Source organism: Ylistrum balloti, unplaced genomic scaffold (assembly GCF_031769215.1).
Source record: "Ylistrum balloti isolate Yb309-2 unplaced genomic scaffold, AGI_CSIRO_Ybal_v1 Utg371356, whole genome shotgun sequence".
In the NCBI taxonomy this organism is placed as follows: domain Eukaryota; kingdom Metazoa; phylum Mollusca; class Bivalvia; order Pectinida; family Pectinidae; genus Ylistrum; species Ylistrum balloti.
In genome coordinates, this window is record NW_026782719.1 from 193208 (window position 1) to 217243 (window position 24036).

The following is a 24036-nucleotide window of genomic DNA, read 5'->3' on the forward strand; positions in this document are numbered from 1 at the left end:
AGGGACAAGGGATAAACAGGTCTAAGTATGGAAATTGACTTTTACACAAAGAGGTTGTTTCTGTGCCTTTCTTTGTGTAGTCACAATCTGAAACCAATGCTTTCCCCCACTTAGGAAAAGGTCTCTTAATTTCATTTAAGAAGAAAATTGATCAATAGAGAAGTAAATTATATATTTTGGGAATTCGGCCATATTTATTATTATGAAACAAAATTTATTTGATTAATGAAAAATAACAAAGGGCAATAAGAGAGCTAGGATTCTTGTGAATGGCCCTTCTTCTTGTTTAACAATAACTCCTAAATTATGCATATGAGAGTGATGGTTCTGGTGCACTGTACTTCTCCTTGTTGAGATCTATCTACCTATGGAGTTCTTATAGTTTTTAGTGTAATGCTCTGGACAAAATTTAAGTATTAAAAATAATAAAGGGCAATAACTCCTAAATTATGCATAAGAGAGTGATGGTTCATGTGCATTTCACTTCTCCTTACTGAGATCTCTCTACTTTGAAGTTTTAGGTTGATATCAGTACTTCTTATAGTTTGTGTTATGCTCCATACAAAATTATGACAGACAGACGGACAGACAAACGGAATGGGAACATGATAAATCCAATTTGGAATGGGGCCCATATTCAGCCACACAGAGCCCCTAGAAAAAGCTCAGGAAACAAATTAGACTTATGACAATGACAATTCCTTTCTCACTTGTTAATACTGATATGGTTAAACAGATTATGTTTGTCTTAACAAAACTTCTACGTTAAATTGAATTTGGCGTTTCCAATCTGTCTGGCAAGTTTTACCATCATCTTAAGTCAGCCAATGGCAGCAGAGATTTGTGCCTTGCTGATAAATCAAAACTTTCTGAGTATGTGTTACATCACTACCAACCATTTCCATTATCTCATTTTCTGTATAAACAAAGATGGCACCCATTGAAAACAACATCTTCAGGTTTATCACAGTTGTTCTATTGAAATTTCTCTGATTGTTTCAGGCAATGCATGTAAGTGGATAACAATTTAGTCCATTTTCCTTGGATGGAACACAAATGTTTCATTGCTACCATTTTTTCAGACTACTATAAACTTGAACAATGAAATGAGATGACTTGGAACAAACAATAATATTAACCTTTCACAAAAGAAAACATTTTGTAAAATTTACAGGGAATGAAAGAAGTACAATTCAGCCATGTTACCATGGTATAAGAACTATATTACACAACAGCCAAAGAATTTACAGTTAACATTTTCATAATTAGCCATGTAAAACATTAACGTACACTTACTGAAAGACCTGATAAATTCGCATATTCAAGAAAATTCTTTGGTACAACAATATAAATAACTGGTTTTTCATTAGGTATCGACAGTGCTACATTTTTATCATCCCAAAAAGAACTACCATCATCACGTCCATGTCTTAATCTATGGTATACATTACTGATAGATCTGTAATTACAATTTCATTATGATAATCAGACTTAATTGACCCAAGTATCACCAACATTCCTTCATTACAGTTCATCTTTCTCCAATTTTACGAAACTCGACCATCTTTCATTTCAATAACTCTAATGCTTTTCTATGAAGACGAAGTTTTAAGATTTGCTTAGAACCAGCCAATCACATACTTCCAAAATTTAAATTGAAAAATTTTGTCATACAAAGTCATTTATAGGTGAATATGTAAAAGATTAATTGCACATTGTGGTAAATTCTGACATAGCCACAGCAAAATGTTTTAGAAAAATATATTCTTCAAACACTAATTTGGCAATGAATCTAGATCAAAGATGAATTGATGGCCATCAAAACTTTGTGAAGAGACTCCATATTGATTTGTGCATGCAGTGAGGGAAGCCATTATCATTTCTTCCTCTTTTAATGCAAGACAAAAAATCTATCCTTCAGTACATAGAAGTTCTTTATAATAACTGTATAGTTGGTGATATCATGGCAAATCTAATTTCACTCTATACACAGCTCAGTAACATTTCTACAGTGAGTGAAAATCTCTGAAAATATCTGTTATGGCTTTATACAATTAAGGACACCAGTCCACAGACATGCATGAAATTTAAGTACCTCTAAACTAGCCAAAGCTAGGACAGCATCGAATTATCAGCCGTGCAAAATTATTTCGCGAAAAACTATTACAAATCGTTCAATCGAAAAGCAGAATTGTTTTAACAATTGACTACCAAAAAATGCCTTTTTCTCATCAAAAAGCTATATAAACAAGCCAGTCAGAAATATATTCAGATGAAAACAAGGCTTTTTATGGACATTATTCACTCATTATAACTTCACAGTACATGACAAAATATAGTTCATTTTGAAAATGTTACTTATTCATGTCACTATGAGATCAAATTTGTAGTAAAATATTCAAAGCAAGTTTAACCTGTGACAAGTTACTAAGCAGCTGAAAATATGGCGGCAACCTACAACTGATGCTGTTGATGACATGATTCCCCTTAAAATGTCAGCTCCACATTCAAGACATTTGGTTGGGGATTAGATTTGGTCCCTGATAACGTAATCTGTGTTGCATCCTTTGCTTACTTTCATGGAAATGAATGTTTACCATAGAAATGAAGGTCATGTCACAAGTAAACAACCCCTTCAGATGGTTTTCTGGTTTTTGTAACAGGCTTTATGATTGGTTGATTTTATCAGATTTCTGTTCTCTCTTTTCATTGGCAGAAGTCTGCAAAAGTATTATTTAGTGAAAAATAAAAAAGAAGTGTTATTTTTCAATAGGGTAAAATAACCCTTTTACCAATGAAATATTTCTTTATCTTTCATCGGCAAATATGTAATAAATCCTAATGAAAATTAGTGTTGAACATTATTCTTTGTCTTTCTCGAAAGATATCTTCACGTTGGAGAGTATAAAATAGTTTTTTATAACTTTATTTACAACAAGACAAAGCTATCCTATAGCCTCGCCCATTCCATCAGCATCAACAACAAGCTTGAAACTCCTGGGAGTACATCAGGGTCTTGAAAACTGACATATTCTCCATAAAACCAATATCACAATCATGAGCTCTAAAGACCCAGATGGCCATATAATCAACTTTTCAATAACTTATCAGACATTTATTTTCTAAATTACATGAGTACATAAAAACTGTCATTATTTCCACATTCCATAGCCAAGGCTTGAAAGATCAATAGTTACGATTATTGTTCCAAATATACACGGCCAACTCCAGGGTTTCATAACAACAGGCTGCACCATCAACATTGTGACCACAGTCCCTTGGTTTTGTTATAAATATGTTGCACCCACAACGCTTTGATTTCATCATAAAACCAGTTACATCACATCCAGCTAATGCTCTAAAGCAGTAATCCCCTTTTCCCCTGAATGTTGGTAAAACCCTCTCAAAATGCTGAAATTCAAGACTTTTACTCCCAAATTTTCAAGAACTCTCCTTAAAATATTCATTGTTAGGGGTACACTGGAAAACTGCTGCATGAAGTTTTAGTGAAATCCATTCATCATCTTAACACAAATGACTTTATTCAAGGACAAAATCTTCATTGATATCCAAGGATAAAACAGAATGGTAACATCTTGCTGACTCACCAAGTTGGTAGATGTCATTGTCTAAATGATAAACTTGTTATTTGTTCAGTAACGCTTCTATCCCCAGCTTGTAATAAATAATCACAGTTTTTATTTAATTTTATTTGTGGTTCGTTACTTAAATCCAGACCTTTACATCTCAGCATCATTAACGCCAATTTAGTGATTCATTTGATCATTGTGTGTGACAGTCTATACCAAACACAATCCACAGGAAATGTGGGTGGTGATGTATTGGGCTTATTTTTAGAGAAACCAACAGCACTGTTAAGATCATTACAAATGGAATTAAACACCTGCATCAAGCATATAGGAGTTAAAATTGGTGCCATTCTTAAGGAAACCGCACAACCTGTTGCAACTTTCCTTTTGAGCATTCAGTGATAAACAACTTGTTGCAACCTTCCTATTGAGCATTCTGTGATACTCAACCTTCCATTTGAAAGTTCTATAATACACAGCCTTCCTATTGAGCATTCTGTGATACTCAACCTTCCATCTGAGAGTCCTATAATACACAGCCTTCCTATTGAGCATTCTGTGATACTCAACCTTCCATCTGAGAGTCCTGTAATACACAGCCTTCCTATTGAGCATTCTGTGATACTCAACCTTCCATCTGAGAGTCCTATAATACACAGCCTTCCTATTGAGCATTCTGTGATACTCAACCTTCCATCTGAGAGTCCTATAATACACAGCCTTCCTATTGAGCATTCTGTGATACTCAACCTTCCTATTGAGCATTCTGTGATACTCAACCTTCCTATTGAGCATTCTGTGATACTCAACCTTCCTATTGAGCATTCTGTGATACTCAACCTTCCTATTGAGCATTCTGTGATACTCAACCTTCCTATTGAGCATTCTGTGATACCAAACCTGTTGTAACATTCCTCGTGATTGTTCTATGATAGTCAAACACAATCTGGACACAAACCAAGCTATTTATGCAACCTTCCTCTTTGGCTCTCTGTGATATACAAACTTCCTCTCAAGAGTTTTTCCATGCATCACCTGTTACAACCTTTCTCTGGGGTCCTTTGTGATTCACAACTTTACCCTTGAGACTTCAGTGATACAAAATCTGTTGCAACTTTCCAATTGAGGGTTCTATGATACTCAACCTTCCCCTTGAAAGTTTTGTGATACAAAATCTGTTGCAACCTTCCCCTTGAGGGTTTTGTTATACACAACCTTCCCCTTGAGGGTTTTGTTATACACAACCTTCCCCTTGCAGGGTTTTGTTATACACAACCTTCCCCTTGAGGGTTTTGTTATACACAACCTTCCCCTTGCAGGGTTTTCCATAAGAGCCGGTCGCCAGCCAATTTGACCGGCTACTTTGATCATTTTGCCGCCTACACCAATCCAGTTCCGTAATAATGTTCTGTCCACGACTACACGTACACGACTACACGTACACGGCAGGCCAGCCTCCTACTTTCACTAAACAGCCTACTACTAACAAAATTATGGAAAACCCTGCCCTTGAGGGTTTTTTTGATACACAACCTTCCCCTTGAGGGTTCTGTGATAGACAACCTTCCCCTTGAGGGTTCTGTGATAGACAACCTTCCCCTTGAGAGTTTTGTGATACACACCCTTCCCCTTGAGGGTTTGGTGATACACAACCTTCCCCTTGAGAGTTTTGTGATACACAACCTTCCTGTTGAGAGTTTTGTGATACACAATCTTCCTGTTGAGAGTTTTGTGATGCAACCTTCTTTTTGACTATTCTGTCTGGAGTCAAACCATGCTACCTGTTGCAACCTTTCTCCTGAGTGTTCTGTGATATCTGAATACCAATTGACAAATTCTTGAATGTTCTGTGACATTCAGGCAAATCCTAGGGGGAAAAATCCATGAGACAAACCACACAAGCTGTCACAGCCTCTGAAGTGTTTTGTGACATTCAGCAAAAAAGTCTAGAGAACTTAACACAAAACTTGTATTGTAACAACCCTCTTATGAAATTTTACCAAAAAAACCTGAGACAAACCACATGACCTGTAAAAGCCATCTTCTACAGTGTTTTTTTCTCCACTGTTGTGTGATAACCGACTATAAAACTCAATGACAAACTACACAATCTGTGAATGCTTAGTAGAAAACTCTTGGACAAATCCTGCCTGTTATAGATGAATGTTTTCCTGGATCACAGTACATCACAATACACTAGACATAATTGCTTGCTAGTCATGCAATGATCAAACAAAGCTGTTTTTAGTGGTCAATACAGACAAGGTAATTTCTACATGAAAAAAATCCAATAACTGACTTTCTGTACTCTCCTGCTGACAATTTGCAGTAATCATTCTGACTATGAGATACTTATTAATACAAAATGTGATCAATTTTAAAAGCTCAATGACAGAGAAGCAACCTGTTCCCACTACTTCATAACGATCAAAGATAAATTATCTATCGTTACTGTTGAATAGTTGGTTTAATGTTTAGCCTGTGAAGGGAAGCATGGCAGTAGGTATACAATAGAAAGGCTATCATGGGAATTTTCAACTTCCACAGCTCTCGGAATTCAACGGAACCAGGACTAATAGAAAAACCATCAAAGCTAAAAACAACTACTGTACCATGGGAAATTCTGTCATCAAGCTCTAGAAACTGATTGGAACCAGGAAGTTGGACAACCAACAAGGCTAAAAGCTCATAGCGACTACCGTATCATGGGAAATTCTGTCCTTAAGCTCAAGCTCAAGCTCTGGAAACTGATTGGAACCAAGACATAAGGCAACCAACAAAGCTCAAAGCTCAGAGTGACTACCGTATCATGGGAAATTCTGTCCTCAAGACTCAAGCTTAGCAAAGGGATTTATTGACATCATTCTACTTCTTTAATCTATGGCCGAGAATTTTACGTCAATAAATTAAACATTTAGTCCAATAATCATCCATTTTACAAAGAACAACAAAGTTATCAAACAGATTGGTTTTTTTCAATCATTCAAAATGCTTGTTTTACCAAAAGCAAAAAATGCCAAAATTGTCTTGGACAACAAGAAACAGACTATGACAATTCTTTATTAACTTTATTTTTCAATGTATGTATTTTTTTCACAAACTTATTTCATCCTTAAAAATTGAAAATTGGAACTTATTGAAAATAACAACCTTTACATTATTTTATTGTAATTCATGGAAAGACATCAGACAACACCCCCAAACTAGCTTAAACCTGTCTTGTTTTGCATTTGTGTAATTTGCAATGGCAACCATTTCTACGAAATTGTTGCGCACCATGTTATTTATTTCTTCCATGTCATACAAAATTTATTGTGACAATGGGTATAAAGACCAATTATTGGTCACAAGATTTTCACACATAACATAATTATACTAAATATCCAAGGCGGTCCCCTGCTGACAGCAGTACAACTTTTTGGTAAACTAGCAATTCCTCCCAGTAATGATATCTCAATGTATGTGGCACCAAGTTAATGGCTGCTGTCAGTATTGCTACTAGTTAGTGCACATAGGTTTCAACGGAATATAAGTCAAGGTTTATCTACTTATGGTACCCCTACTAGACAGGAATCATTTTGTAAGTCAGTAGTACAATAGTTTGACCATCTGTTGTAACACTAAACAGAGAAGTCAACGAAGCCAGGCCTCATCTATACTTCTAAGAATCGATATGTATGTCACTGTATCATTAAAATGACCGAAAAACAAAGATCTGGCATTAAACCATACATGTTTAATAAAAAAGACATGATGTCACTCTCGCAGACACAATTTATCTGAAAATATATATCAGATAAAACATGTTCAGCCGTCAAAATTTCCATGGTTTTTTCTAAAGTTTCAACAAAAAACCATGGAATTTTACATCAAGAATGAAACCTATAATATGTTTTTTTAATGGATAAAAGCAGCACCCATTGAAAATTTTTTTACAGTATTCATTTAAAGAATACTCTTTGCATGTAATTTCACATTCTCTGATGAGAACAAGGTCTACAACAGAAACAACAGACAAACTAATGAGTATCAAACACATCAAGCTTCATATAGCACAAAGAAATTGAATATTTCTCAATGAGATCACTATGACAACCGTAAAACTTCCTCATAATTGTCATCAACTTGCAACAATAGAAACCCTGTGTTACCAATGTGTCCATCACTTGACGACTTCAAGCATCAAAATAGAAATAATGGGAACAGGTCCTTGAATATTGAATCAACTGTGACATGTTAACACCATAGGTTGAGGATAAACTCTATGAAATCTGTAGACAATAGCTTTTAGGGAACACATGTACAGCTTCTAGGTGATATAAAGGCAGCAACAGACAGTATTTTTTAAATGCCTAATATATATTCTTTGTTTACAATAGCCAATTAAGCAGTATGTAGTGCACTGTAAAGTTTTTAAAAAGGTTGCTTGTAATCGAGGCAAGCAAAGTGCTTCATTATGTTGACACAGCCAGTATCAGCACAGCTGCAGATTCTGTCAGTGATTCTGTAAACACATGTACATTAATAACCATTCAAATATTATAAATAGGACAAAAAATCAATTGGTTTTCTTTTTCCAAACTAAACCATGAAATTTAACATTTGTATGTTCAGGGATGTAAAAAGATTTTTTCAATTCGATTAGCCCTGGGCTAGTTACCTACTACAATCCAATAACCAGAAAGAATATCCTGCTAGCCCCAAATATTTGCAATACTATGTGAAGTATCAAAGATATATGTAGATATTTTATTGATTAACAGATTAATTTGGAAGCCAAGCTTACATGTATCTTTATGATGAAAAAAACCAATTTGTATCATTTAAAAGAAAAAACATCAGCTACTGAAAATCAAAGAAAAAAATTGGAAAAATGTGCAGATTCTGGCTCCAGCAGTTTGAATGAGTACATTATAAATAAACCTGGCTGCCTCTACTTTTAACTTTTAACTGCAGACTTTTGCATTAATAAAATTCAAATCTTCATCAAGATTCTTATATCATATAACAAGTATTGATTTGATGACGATTGACAGTTAGTATTATCTTCTGATTAATTTCATTTAAATATGTCAAATTATTTTACTTTCACTAAGCAGACAGGACCTTGTATATCAAGGTGTAATTTAAAAAAATAAACTTCGATAATATTGAATATCAATTTATGATAGAAGAAAACTAAAAGTCATATGTACTAGATGTAATGATTAGAAACTATCATAAATTCTTTAGTGTCTGCTCGGGGAAAAAAATGTCCACAGAAAGTTAACAGTCTCGGGCTAGTGAGCCTGTAAATTTCAGTCGCTCAAGCTAAAAATTTTGCAGTCCAGGACATGGAGCTAGAAGATCTTTACATCTCTGATGTTGATTGATGACTTGTCCTGGATTCGTAATCGCAATACCTTTATTTTATGAACAAAGCTTTCTGACAGACATCCTTTAGACAAAGACACCACATATGAAGGCCTATAGCAAGCAATGAAAATGAAATTCTCTGGAGAATTCCAGATACCAAAGTACTATGCAAAACCGAAGTCCTATACATGACAAGCCTCCTAGCTACTGGAAGATATGCAGCAGCATTATCAGCAGCTGCAAAACATTCAATTGACAAAGACTATTAAAACTCATCTTCAGCAAGCAATAAAGCTACAAGTATAAGCCTTATATGACAAACATTTACAATGGAAGTCATAAAGAAAAATTCTGCTGACAGAGATATCATAACACTAAATGCAACAAACGAGCATTCTCTTAACATGGACACTACAGGTGTGTACATGTACATATGATTGGCAATCTATTTAAATTGATGATATCATATAGAGAAGCCACATTTACATGGCAATCAAAAACGTTCGCACAGACATGACGACTCCTAGAAGAATGAAACAGCTGGATGATGAAATTGAATTCATAATATTGTTCTACTTTATCTAACTCTATATTTGCATTGAAAGGTGCTATTCACTCAAGTGTCTTATGTCTTGATATATATGACAAGCAATCTAGATTCACAAGAACCTTGGAGTGACTTTTCAACACAGATATGGAAGCTGTAATTGAAATAAACTGGCTAGTATCAAAGACACTTTAAAAACAATGATGTAAAAATTCCTAGCCAACTGTAGCATAACTGGGCGTCCAATGATGGAAAAATGCAAACGTGTCTAATGCTATAGCTCAAAATCTATCCTGATGTTGACAGAGAAGCTTTAAAAGGCAATACAAGCATCCTGTTGACATAATACCCTCCAAGACATGCAAACCTTTGACACACAAGCCGTGTGAGACATGCATGTTTCTCCTAATTTGATCTGAGGCGCAGCCTTCCTCTTCCATCAATTATTCAAAGGCCCATCTATCACAACTCTCACACAGCCAAACTCATTCTCTCCAACAAGTTTGATTTTAAAATAATGCAATTCAAATTTTGTTCAATCGATCTGCAATATGAAACATCTTTCCGTGCAGCGGATATAAACGTATGTTCAACAGTAGGTGCTATATGATATATGCAGTAGATTTAAGGATTAGCTTGACAGGGGGTATATAGGGATTAATGCTTTATCCACAGAAACTGCCAACAAGAATGGTTATTGGAAAAGGACAAAAGTCATTGTTATCTTCCTTAAAGTACAGGTTGCACCTCAAAGTGCACACTGCAACCTAATGTTAATGAATTGTCACAGTCGGAGCCATATATGTCACACTTTGCCTGTTAATGTTTCCTACATCATAAAAAACATCCAACATTTATCACACAAACAGATTTGTAATATATGAACTTTTTGGGGGGTTTTTTTCGTTAAAGAGGACAGTTTTAACAGTTTAACAAACTTTTTTGGGGTTTTTTTTCGTTAAAGAGGACAGTTTTAACAGTTTAACGAACTAAGAGCAATCAGAACTCTCTGGAAAAAAAAAATCCTTGAAAGTTTGGTGGTGCTTCACTCAACAACTGAAACTTATCAAGATTATTAAAAAATTTAAAGGTTTTACAAGATGGAAGATATAAAAACTTTGATGTAATTTTTGTTGTATTCATCAAAAATATGGGTGAAATCCCCGATATCATTCCTGTGAAGATAAACCTTTGATTGAATTAATGGCACATGTTACTAGATATATTGTATAATGTTTTAGACATACAGGTGTCACTACCAGAGCAAATTGGAAACGAGCATTAGGACCAGTTGACCTTCTATAAGGTACTGTAATGACATCAAGCATTTTAGGTGTCAGAACCAAAATTACGGAAAGCAAACATCAGGACAACTTGACATCAAATTGGGTTGCACACGTCATTAGACTGCCCAAATGAGTCAGACACACCGGTGCCAACTCAGAAATATCTGACACACTTCTCCAGACACGTTTACAAAACGATGTGACATAAACAGGTAAAATAAAGTACTTGTCAACATCCTATGACAACTAAATCGCCAAGATAACAGAAAATACATGACGATAAGAGCTGCTTTTGTCATTGTAAAAGTACAAGTGTCAAAAAGAGACATTGTCTTTGCCAAGGTCAACCTAGTTATTGATTATGAAAAGCAATCACCATTTACAGAGCTCTACAACATCCATGTGCCAGACCTGTCAGCTTAAAGGAAGTAAATACTTAATAAATGTCTTCCTTCATACATTTTATGATTTTCACTTCAAATTTTCAAAATTAAGTTTCATTAATATAGCTTCCTGGTCATTATATTGACATTCAAAACCCATAACAAAAAGTATTGGAACCAAGACGAATGTTTTTTTAACTACTGTTTTAGTTGTATGAGAGTTCTACAATAATGGGTTACAGGTCAATACAAGGGCTAATAAGTACATATGTATACAGAAAGTACACCTTGTACAAATTACTATTAACAATCATTAACAGTTCTCAAGGCTGATAAGTTTGAAGGAATTTTTTTTTTCTGTCAGACTAAGACTTAAAATGTCAGGTTCATCACAGATGTCCTCCATTTTATTATACAGATAAAACCTGTCTTTTGTCTAAAGTTCATCACAACTGTCCTCCATTTTATTATACAGATAAAACCTGTCTGTTTCCAAGGTTCATCACAACTGTCCTCCATTTTATTATACAGATAAAACCTGTCTGTTTTCAAGGTTCATCACAACTGTCCTCCATTTTATTATACAGATAAAACCTGTCTGTTTCCAAGGTTCATCACAACTGTCCTCCATTTTATTATACAGATAAAACCTGTCTGTTGTTTTAGGTTCATCACAACTGTCCTCCATTTTATTATACAGATAAAACCTGTCTGTTTTCAAGGTTCATCACAACTGTCCTCCATTTTATTATACAGATAAAACCTGTCTGTTGTTTTAGGTTCATCACAACTGTCCTCCATTTTATTATACAGATAAAACCTGTCTGTTTCCAAGGTTCATCACAACTGTCCTCCATTTTATTATACAGATAAAACCTGTCTGTTTTCAAGGTTCATCACAGCTGTCCTCCATTTTATTATACAGATAAAACCTGTCTGTTTTCAAGGTTCATCACAACTGTCCTCCATTTTATTATACAGATAAAACCTGTCTGTTTTCAAAGTTCATCACAGCTGTCCTCCATTTTATTATACAGATAAAACCTGTCTTTTGTTCAAAGTTCATCACAGCTGTCCACCATTTTATTATACAGATAAAACCTGTCTGTTTTCAAGGTTCATCACAACTGTCCTCCATTTTATTATACAGATAAAACCTGTCTGTTGTTCAAAGTTCATCACAGCTGTCCACCATTTTATTATACAGATAAAACCTGTCTGTTTTCAAGGTTCATCACAACTGTCCTCCATTTTATTATACAGATAAAACCTGTCTGTTTTCAAGGTTCATCACAACTGTCCTCCATTTTATTATACAGATAAAACCTGTCTGTTTTCAAGGTTCATCAAAACTGTCCTCCATTTTATTATACAGATAAAACCTGTCTTTTGTGTAAGGCTCATCAGAGCTGTCCTCCATTTTATTATACAGATAAAACCTGTCTGTTGTTTAAGGCTCATCAGAGCTGTCCACCATTTTAAGAAACAGATAAAACCTGTCTTTTGTCAAGGCTCATCACAACTGCTGTTCTGTAATGCCATATTTTTTCATTCTAGATACGAAACAATCTTATGATGGCTGACAAGAGCCTAACATAAACATATGAATTTTTTTCATCTTTTTGCATAGTGGTAAAAGAAGAAATGGAAATGCAGACCTTTATGTACCACAGTTCAAAAAGATATGGCAAATCAAATCATTTCTTACTTAGCATCATACCTAGAGATTAAAAAAAAGTAATAATGCTTTACTTTGACATATACATAACCACAGCTGATATCAGCTGGCAGAAACTTAGCGATTCAATTTGTTTAAATGGCACAACTACATATCAAAGCTAGTCTTTTTCCACCTTCTTACACTTTTTCTGTTCTTTTTTTTTTTTTTTTGTTCCATGAATGGTATAAATACATATAATGTATTTCTTGCTTTGCTGTTAAAAATGACATAAAAAAAGGCCAGTACAAAAAGATATGAAAAAAAAGTAAAAGCAATGAATTGTTGTAATTGGGCACTATGACTAGAAAAGAACCTAAATATTCAATCCCTGATAGTAACATTAAAACAAGAAGCAAATTTCAGTGATTACTTAGGATTGTATTAGTATTTAGGTTCCCAAAGGAGTTCAAAGGAAAGGGGTATATTTTTTGTGAGGACCACTTAATATCACATAGGCTGATGTCGTTTTCCTGTTAATATCACATTTTCTTGAAACCCTGATTTTTTCCCTTAACATTCTATTTTACCTGATAATTTCACTTATTTTCACATGGGCAACCCTTAATATCACTTCATTTCAATAACTATCAAAAAATACACAGGTAAATCAGTTGTTAATAAAAAAAGGACTGTGGCTTCATGCCTTCAGGGTCCTTGCATCGCACTTGGATGCACTATACATTAACGTCGTCACTGTCTTATTGGCTAATTTTTCACTCCTCACCGACTTCTGAACAATAGGTAAACCCACTTACCTGTGGAGTGCCGCTAGGAACATGTAAGTTCAGTGCTTTATGTTTTTTAATTGGCTAGCACAATTCAAATATTAAAATCGGTTTTAAATCCTTGCCACGATTGTTATGTGTGAGTGACCACATGATGATGAAACATTCTGAAAATAAGTCTTTCCTATGCATATCAGGGTTGTTATCAAAACCACAAATAAAGTTTTCCAATTGATATGATCGGGAAATGATGTAACAAGAACCGACCTATGATAGGCAAAAAATCTGAATCCCTAGAAACATTGCTACACACCCGTGTGTTATATAAATTCTGTGCGATAAATGTTACTGTTTGTGAATCCTTTTCAGGATGTAATTTGTCAAACTTGGTAACCTTTTCGTCTCATGGTTTCACATACACCTGTACCATGGCTGTTTAAATACAGAAACATACAAAAGGACCATGATGATATTATTCCTAATTTGGATCATTTTGTATAAACAATGTTGCAACAGGCTCTTATCCAACATCATACATTTAAGTCATTTTATTCCGACCACAACTGATTGCTTAGGAGTCCACCACAGGGCTCTGACACCCCACTTTGGAACTGGGGCCCGGGGCCCTTAGAATTGGAAAATATAGTGGCGTTTTCCTTAGAATTGGGAAAACTTGGGGTCTAAATTGGGGGAAAAAAATTTTTCATTGGGAATATTGGCCCCAAATCTGGCAGATCAAGAGCCCTACACCATAATATGATTTCATACAATTATAAGATATCATGTTTAAAATTTCACACATCTGACCCCTGTGACTGTGAAAGCAGGTAAAGTTCTGTCATTTTAACAAATTTGGTAGCCTTTTTCCTACCATGCTATATATAGGCCAAATATAAACACCTTTGGTCTTTCTTCCTGAAGAAAAAATTGTTTGAAGGAAACTGTTGATCCCGAGTGAACTAAACACAATGGCATTCATCACTTAAAAACCTTCAGGCAGGTGAGTTAAAAATACTAAGAAATACAATTTCACTTTCCTATAATAAGCCCATCTCCTTTGCATGGAAATCTTGCAGGCTTATCACAGGATACAAAACATATCTAAAACCCTATACAGTCACTGTCACCTACCTAAAAGGGCCTGGAAGAGTCGACTTTTGAAGATACGGATGACACGTTCGATGGCCATCTTAAGCTGCTTATCCTGGGGCTTAGTAAGTCGAGTGTGGTAGTCTTCCAGGAGCTCCAGGGCTCGATGGGCATCTGTAACGATAGAACAGTATTTTTATTTCTCAAATTTATCCATCTTTAAAATGTCACAGAAAATACTCAACGACATTGTCTTTAAACAATTTGTTCGTAAAATAAATGGTACTTCTTGTATTTGACAAATTCACATTATGACAACAATGACAGCAAATTTAATCAAACAGTTTAGGTTTGACAGTCAATTGGTTTAAGTGCATTTTTGACAAACGTTCATTTTCATTAACTATATCTACAAACACGCTAAACAAATTTGTCAATAAGCACTTGCACTATCACTCCTCTTTCGTAACTGCAATCTGTTTCGGTAACGACAACATCAGTGAAAGGCTTTGTAGATGCAACATTCTTATTTTATGGAACTTTACTTGTATTTATAAACACTTAAAGAGATTTTTTAATGAATTTCTTTAAACTGAATGATATCTTTAAAAAACTCCATGTCAGTATTGCTTATTATAACATGAAAATATACTAGATTTTGATCCAAGAATGACAACCACATGTGCTAAGATGAATCCTTGAATAATTTGAAACTTTTCAATTGTTCTGTCAAATTCCAGTTAATAATGTTCAACCCTAGTTGTATTTCCAACTTGCAATTCAAATCACATTGCCAAACAAATAGCTTACCCGGTAATACTATTTCCATCACTAACTTAAGTGAACAAGGCATTTTTTTTACACATTAAGGGGCTATGAGTAAATGTGTCTTTCACAGACACTAATAAAGTACAATAACTGGAAAGATATATAAGATATATTTAACTTTAAATCTGAAAGGTTTTCCTAAATAATTGACAGTGGACAGTGCAGGGCATCACAAGTAATAAAATGTTTGTAATTTGTTTTCATCCACAAGATGGAATTTGATCATTAACAGTAATCTGAACATGGGCAGGAGTCCTAAATTGACTTTTTATACCAATACATAAAATTTCTATGTTGAAGACAATGAACACTTCCTTTAACATATTTTTTTAACAGAGAACAAACTTTGTATGAAAAATCATTTCATCTACGTTCAAATCAGCTGGTGCCAACTAGGTTCAAAGAGAGACCAAATAAAAGGTAATACAACTCTTTCTATAGCCTGATTTGAGAACCCATTTATAGATAATACTTTCTACATTTTTAAAACAGTTATGTCCCCTTTTATTTACTATTATGATGTCATCATTTGATAACCTTCCATGACCTCAGATAACTGTTACCATATGCACATCACAAGCTAATACAGTGGAAAGGTGTGAAATGTCATGTTTTGTCAATTTATTGTTGTACCAGCCCTACTTTTGTTATTTAACTTAATTACATGTAGTATAATTAATATCATACACATGTATGTAATTATTTGGAAAAGGTACAGTGTCAATGATCAATGTACAATTCATTTTTATGAGACTTTACTGCTAAAAACAATGGGTCCCACAATGTAAAATTGTTGGAGTATTTCCAGAAATTCTTTTGAATCCCATCAAAATTCTATGACTACAGGATTCTAGGACTCAAGATTCAGGACTTGGGACTCAGGACTCCCTTGTAGATTTATCACTGCTGTGAATGTCCCCATCTACTCTTAGATTTGTAAACATTTGCCATCAAAATTCTTTGAGTACAGGGCTCCTGGACTTGGGATTCAGGACATGGAACTCAGGACTCCCTTGTAGATTTATCACTGCAGTGTATCTCCCTATCTACTGTTTGGTTTGTAAACAGTTGCCATCATAAACCGATTTGCCATCATAAAGCGATAAATCTTTTCATGTACATGGGATTAAAGGGTCAGAGATACACACCTTTACACAAAACCAAAGGAAAAATCAATGACTTATAATTTGAAAACTATCACTTTAGTGAAAAAAATGAAGATCTTGACATCCATGTCCTAATCATGATCAAATAATTTCTCAAAATTCAACAAATTTTAACTGACAAAGATATTTAAAATTTGATGAAATATGAAGTTATTTTTAACTTCAAAACAGTACATTGCAATATTTCTGTTAGATAGAGATAAGACTATATATAATACACAGAACAACAGAAGAACCTATTATATACAATAAAAGAATAATAATTTTTCATATCAGGGTGAAATGTATCCAACCATTCCCCAAATAAATGCAAGCTAATTTTATTCTTTCCATATCATTTTGCACATTTTTCTCTTGCAGCTGTTTTTTTGTTTACCAAGTCTATATTGTTTACAGTTACAACACCTACATCCCAAACCTACTCAGTTTCTGTGTATATGACTACCTAAGCTGATTATGAATGGGTTGCTGTTTACACTTATCATGAGTAAGCAGGTAATTGATGGACGGATGTACACATACCTTGGTCATGGATGAGTAACCACATACCACACACAGGTAACTAGGTCAGCCTTAACATACCTGGCATCATATACATATTTCTCATAGGAGCATCAGGATCACTTTACTTACACACTGTATCATGTATTTTTCATAGGATCATCTAGACTTTATACCACATTTATCATAGACAAATGGATGCAGGCAGTCATACGAATATCCTTGATAAATATTATGTTTTTAGGCCAAGTAAATTAATTGTTTGTAAAAGTGGTTTAGTACCCATAACACTTGTATAAATACTTCAAATTTTTCATGGTGCAACGAAATAAACATCCACTTTCAGAGCAATTTGATAATTTGAATATTCTAAAGGAGTTCTTGCCAATTCTAAAGTATCCATCAACTTTACTCCATAAGAAAAATTAATTTTCTTCAATTCTTTTATCTTTTCCTGATTGGTGTTGTACACAATCTGTGACCTGTATCTACCTACCAATGGGGAATGTAACATACTTTCCAAAAGACACAAAGTATTCCCTTAAAAACTGACATTGGCCAAAAACCAGTTCAATATATAAATGCCAACTTCCAATGTTTATAGATGTTAGGTACATAAATAAATTATAGGAAATCTTGATCACTGTCAAAAATGCACTGAAATTTCATGTTTTCCCTCACAAAAAGACCATAGCAATCAAGAAGATCACACTTCATACAAATAGGTAATATGTTTGCTAATAAACAAATGAGAAAACATTATGGGTGTAAACTCCTGCAACACAGCAAGACTTAAAACTCAAACCAACAAATGTTTATGTCTGTCCTAACAGGATATTATGAAGGAATTAGTTACGGATGCCTGGATATAGCTGTTTGATGTGTATTTCAGCCATATCCATACTTCCGCAGATCAAAGCCGACCTTTACCTAATATTTTGATATGAAGATGGACAGATTTCGAAATATTTATCACTAGAGACAAAACCCTCATTCATTTCCCTTTTTTAAATTGCCTGTCATACATATTTTACTGCCTGTCGTATCATGAATATGTCACTATCATAGCTGATAATCTATAAATCTCAAGTACTGTTCAGTAAACATATTAGACAGGATATTGATATCAACCTGAATCCTAGCTGCTGAAATCTTCCCATGCCTGGTGATATTTTAGATTCAGATTGAGATAAACCTCACAAATTGTTACATTAATGAAATATCTTACAGTAGTTAGTATACTCAAACCTATACAAAATAGGGTCTCCCACAACCATAACCTGTTGAAATTTTGGTGTATAGTTTGTGTATAGAACATCCAAATAACCTATCAAAACTGACACTGCTTTCAAAGCATCGCTAGACACATATGTTGGTAAAAGATGACTTCAACTGTAAAAATAAAGTAAAGAATCATCAGTGATATTCTACGATTCATATTCATAATTTCTTTTCAACTTTGTAGCCAAAAACAATGGTTCCCACAATGTAATTCTTTTCCAAAAAATTTTCTGAGTACAGGAATCTGGACTTGCAAGTAGATTGATCATCGGATTCTGACAAGAACAAAACACCAGAAATTTATATCTTTAAATAAATCAGACTGCACGCTGCAACCCCAACACTCAACACTTGGAAGATAACAGATGTTTGGAGACGATTTAAGGAAAAAAATATGACTTTATATGCATGGTTTAAAGTTCTTGCACTTTTTCAGGACTTCCTTTTAACTATTTTTAGAAAGTATCAATTCTAAAGAATAACTCCTTCATGGATCTCTTCACAATTCTTAACTCTAAAATATGAGGTTTGCACCTGAAAAATGAACTTACTTGTAAACATACTGCAGATTGTAATATTTCAGCCAAGTGTGTGATAAGGCATCACTTTATTTTTCACATTTGCTAGATCTATAGAAAATAGCAACATTCACAAAGATGAACATAATATTGTAGAATGTGACAGTGATGGTTGGAATTATTACATTGGGAGAAAAAAATATCAAAAATATTTTCATTATAAGCAAGTTAAATTCACTCGAAAATCTCTTGTCAAACTCCTAAAACATGATTAGTTATGTTTGAATTTAACAACACCATATCTTATTATCTGCAGTGATTATAATTGTGAGAATACCCAAGTTGCATGTTTTTTTTTTATGTATCAGAAATGGTAAGATGGTAACATCTATCACATGTTACCCATCCATCACTATCGTGACAAATTTACAAATTCAAGTGACGTGTCTTTGCAACAAGTTTGATAGACAGAATATCGTGTATAGCGGAAATGCTCGTCACTCCTACAGCCACCTACATGATCATGCTCAGATTGCCTCTCAGGATATAAATACAAAGTTAATATCCGAGCTATTCATTTAATATATGTATAAAATATGTAAATTTGTATCAAATATATATTTACTTCAATAATATGCTAATCATACAAACCTGTGCTACATATTCCCTTAATTTATACCAGTACTTGTGTTTTACAATATGTTCATATACAGCTTTGAGCTGTCATATATGTCGTATGACATATATTGAAACTATGTATTACATATTCCTTCTCATGTGTCATCATATTGCTTCATAACTTAAAAATTTTACATTTTGTTTATTGATTTAATATCTAATGAAATAATTAAATTTATTAAGATTTCTGTTCACTGATTTTGATGTATGCTTGATAAACAGTCGCTGGAATCCGGTAAACAATTCAATATCAAATTACCCTAATAAAGAAAAATGATTATTAATAGGGCTGTAAAAGTACTGGAGTACCTGTATACGGGTCGGGTTTAAGAAATAACCAAAATGTGTACTCAGGTACCCCGTCAGAATAGGAAAAATTCTGTCTTCCGTCTGTGTATACAGTTCTGATAATTAAAGTAATACAATATTTCATTCATTTGTTCTGTTTTTATTCATTGAGATGACACTTAATCTGTTTGTTGCATTTCTCAACTGTATTTCATTTTAGGAACCGTCAAACACATGTGTATACATAGCAGAGTTGTGTACTGGACTTTACCCTATGACCATGGATAACATGCGAGGATTCCCGAATTTCTCGTTATTAAACAACGTTATTTCAGTGTGTTTTGATTCCAGACTGAAACTTTTGAAACTAGTGTTATTCCTACAATGTATTGCCGAGCACGATAACTTAAATATAGTAATGTCTCAATCCCACTTTACTTCCTGTACCATCCTACCATATTTGCAGTAAGCTAGACGGACACATTTTGTCAATTTTTGACCCAATGCCATTTGTGTTAAAATCATTGAGCAATCGGTCTCAAGATGGTTTACATTACAAAACAGTTGATAGGTATAAAGGAAGGAAAACAATCATATTGTCAGTAAAGCATTGTGTTCATTTTTTAAAATTTTGGTTGATTTTTATTTCTTCCCCGCAGTTACGAGCCCTTTTCAAGCAGGTAACACTATGTTTTATCATAATGTCAGATAACAGTCAGGAACCCAGATACAGGTCAGGTACTGAAGGTCGGGTACCAGGGCCCAAAACGTTGTACCTGTGACAGCCCTAGTAATTAAAATATACTATAATTTACATAGCATGTACTATTTTATATTTATGGACAGTACAGATAAATAACATACCTGTATATTGGTACTACATCAGAACAGACATAATTACATCTCTATTGTTTTCTAGTATATATATAATTCCTTTGTTCTTAAAAAAAATGGGAAGAAGGAAAACAAACCTATCAAAGATACTGACAAGCCAGTGTACATAATCAGGGCTCTCACACTCCATTTTGGGACTAGGGGCCGGGGCCCTTAGAATTGGGAAAATAGCTGTGTTTTCCTTAAAATTGGGAAAACTTGGGGTCTAAATTTGGGAAAAAAAGATACTATTTTGCATTGGGAATGGGGCCGATATTGGCCCCAAATCTGGCAGATCGAGAGCCCTGAAAATGCTCTGCATTTGTTGGTAGACAATTTGACACAGGTGAGGTAGGAGATGAGCCAACTAAAAGGTGAAAGATCAAATTCTTGACCAATAATTTTACACATCAATTTTATACTTTTGATTTATCACACAGGTGAGGTAGGGGAGGGGCTAACGTAAGTTACAGATCAGAATTTCTGACCAATTATTTTATATATCTGTTGTGTATTCTAGATATACAAAATGTCACAGGTAAAAAGGGGGCAGGGTCAATTAAAGGTAATATTGACCAATAATATTGAACATGTGAGGTAGGGGAGGGGCCAACACAGGTAACAGATCAGAATTTTACCACATACTTGTATATTCTTGATAAAATCACACAGCTGAGTTTGGGGTGCAGCCAACAAAAGCGACAAATCAGAATTTCTGACCAATAATTTTATATATCAGTTGTATACTCTAGATATATAAAATCACACGGTATAAAGTGGGAAGGGCTACCTAAAGGTAATAGATCAAAATATCACCCAATGATATAAATGTCTGTTAAGACAAAATCACACAGGTGAGTTAGAGGTTGGCACAGGTCCTGATCACAGTTAGTGACTTTATAGATACTGATTAAGCAGGACAAAACATATCAAAATTTCCCTTAATTTCAAAATCAGCCTTTTTTGAAAAAAAAGTCCTAACAAAGAATTTATGGTGTAAACTGATACCAATGGCAATTCATGAGAAATTCATCAGAACTATTGACCTGTGGTGGTTAAAGTTAGTTTATTGAGAAACATTTGATGCATGCAAATTTCACTTTCACTCTTAAACATGAATCAAATTCAAAAACAGAAAAACATTCATCCAGACAATAATTCCACTTTGCAACATATGTTTCCCCAAAAATAGAACAGACTTTTTAATCCATGTGCAATATGCAAAGCATGTGAAAAGGACATTTCATATGGTTTTATAGTTTTGATGTCCATTTCCTCCAAGCTGATGTAAATAGTCCATCGAATGTCAGAATAACTTAGACTAAGAGACACAGCAGGATCTCTAAATTTGTTTTTGTCCAAAAGAAATGACATTCATCATCTGAGTCCCAAAAATCACTACATTGAACAACAACTATATCATGATGCAAAACATAATGGGCTGATGAGAAAAAGCTCTCACTTTTGTTTTCTTTTCCTTTCATTTCCAAAGATGTCCACAATCTGTTAACAATCTTGAGATATTGAGGCATGTCAGATGAAAATGATATTACCTTAGCTTACATTCTTGGGCAGACAGTGAATGGGGAAAAATCAGTCGGTAACCTTAAATATTAGTAAAACATTTAAACACATTTTCAAGTCTTCTGAGCAATACACTGTTGTTAAAATTGTGTTAATCACAAACCACATATATAAACTATATATATCTATATATAAAGCACAAAGATGCAATCGTTTTTATGCCAACTTCAATACATTAAAAAAGAAGAGTCAGTTGTCAGTTTGAGAGGTTCATTTCAAATACATGTAACATTTTACGATACATTTTCAAAATTAAGTTAAAAAATTTGTGGCCTTACTGACAAATAACATACATCAGCATTTTTCTCAAAGGAGCAAACATCATTTGTGTAAGATAACAAACTGTCAGATGGCAGTGTATCACTTGGTCTGATATGTAGCTTTTCTGGTCTTGTCAATCCGGAAAAGTTACATTCTAATGGTCTATGGAGAACATGTAAACATTATGAATTCCTCATGAACTAATTTTTGTCTATGGAATTTTATGTTGTGCTTACACGCAAGACAAATAACATAATTCAATATTTGAACACTGTACTGGTAAGTACTTAATATTAAACGTCTCAAGATATATCGATTACTTCCCTTCCACGTCCAATACCTTTGCTCTTGCAATAGGCAAATAAAATACCAAATGCCTTATTTACACGATGGAAAGAACTCATTTAAAATCAATTTCTTTCTTTTTTTAATCTAACATGACCCATGGAGTAACGAAATAATTGCTCATTCCTAGAAGAGAAGTGGAGGGATTTTCAAATTTTTTCAGTCGTGTTACACGATTTGGATACAAATGTACATGGGACTAATATAATATGTTTCTAAAAATATTATTTTATATATCATAAATTGCTATTTGGAATATAAACCCACAACCAGTTAGCATCAATGCATAATCTGTGATATGTCAAGTGTGTTGTGAAGGTTTTTACCTTGTTTTCTAACCGGCATGACTGCAGGTTTTGTAGTGAAACCAGCTCACACCCAAAAACCAGAAACGAGGCGTTAGCTACGAAATCAGAGGAAAAGAAGCCAAGCAACAACTCCTAATGGTTGCTACCCAGCGACCTCAAGCTCGTTTGATGATGCAAACTGTCAAGTTGATCGTGTATCCAGCGGCTGAAGTGGTTCAGGAAAGTCCCTCTCCAAACAGGAACTACAAAGATGGCGGCTACGTAAAACCTATTATGATCACGTGACACCCAGGGAAATCGTTTGCGTTATGTTCGCCGAAGTTTTATCTTAAAGTTCTATACTTTCTCTGATAACAAAGTATGTAAAATAAGGCAAATATATTGATTTTAAATTAAACATGACGAGTTCAAATATTCTAGATATCAAATTATCCAGAAAAATTATGATTATTTAAAATGATATTGAAATGAATTCTCCCCACTTCCACAGGGATCCCGTGGGTAAACAAGTGCCCGATTCTCATCCATCATGTATATATCTGAACGCTTACGACATAATACTGACTACACAGAAAATTAGCGTATGTATTTATCAAATAAAATTAGATTCAACATATTGCAACCGTACATGCGAAATGCTAATGCAATTTCGAGGATGCTATGACCCAGTTTAACTACAGCTAGATTTTACATTCAAAGGTGTGGTAAAG

General features: G+C 34.1%; 1 protein-coding gene across 2 annotated transcripts in view; it reads right to left on the bottom strand.

The window, feature by feature from the left end:
- LOC132562144 (disks large homolog 2-like) overlaps positions 1 to 23560 on the bottom strand; it is a 200188-nt gene extending 176628 nt beyond the window's left edge. The window contains exons 1-2 of one of the 2 annotated variants that reach the window (XM_060226871.1): positions 23345 to 23560; positions 14738 to 14869 (exon numbers count right to left, since the gene is read on the bottom strand). In XM_060226871.1, the coding sequence (XP_060082854.1) occupies positions 14738 to 14869; positions 23345 to 23363 (151 nt within the window). In that variant the 5' untranslated portion in view covers positions 23364 to 23560. The remainder of the gene's footprint in view (positions 1 to 14737; positions 14870 to 23344) is intronic. The other variant, XM_060226873.1, reaches the window with a different exon arrangement.
- Positions 23561 to 24036: the final 476 nt, after the last annotated feature.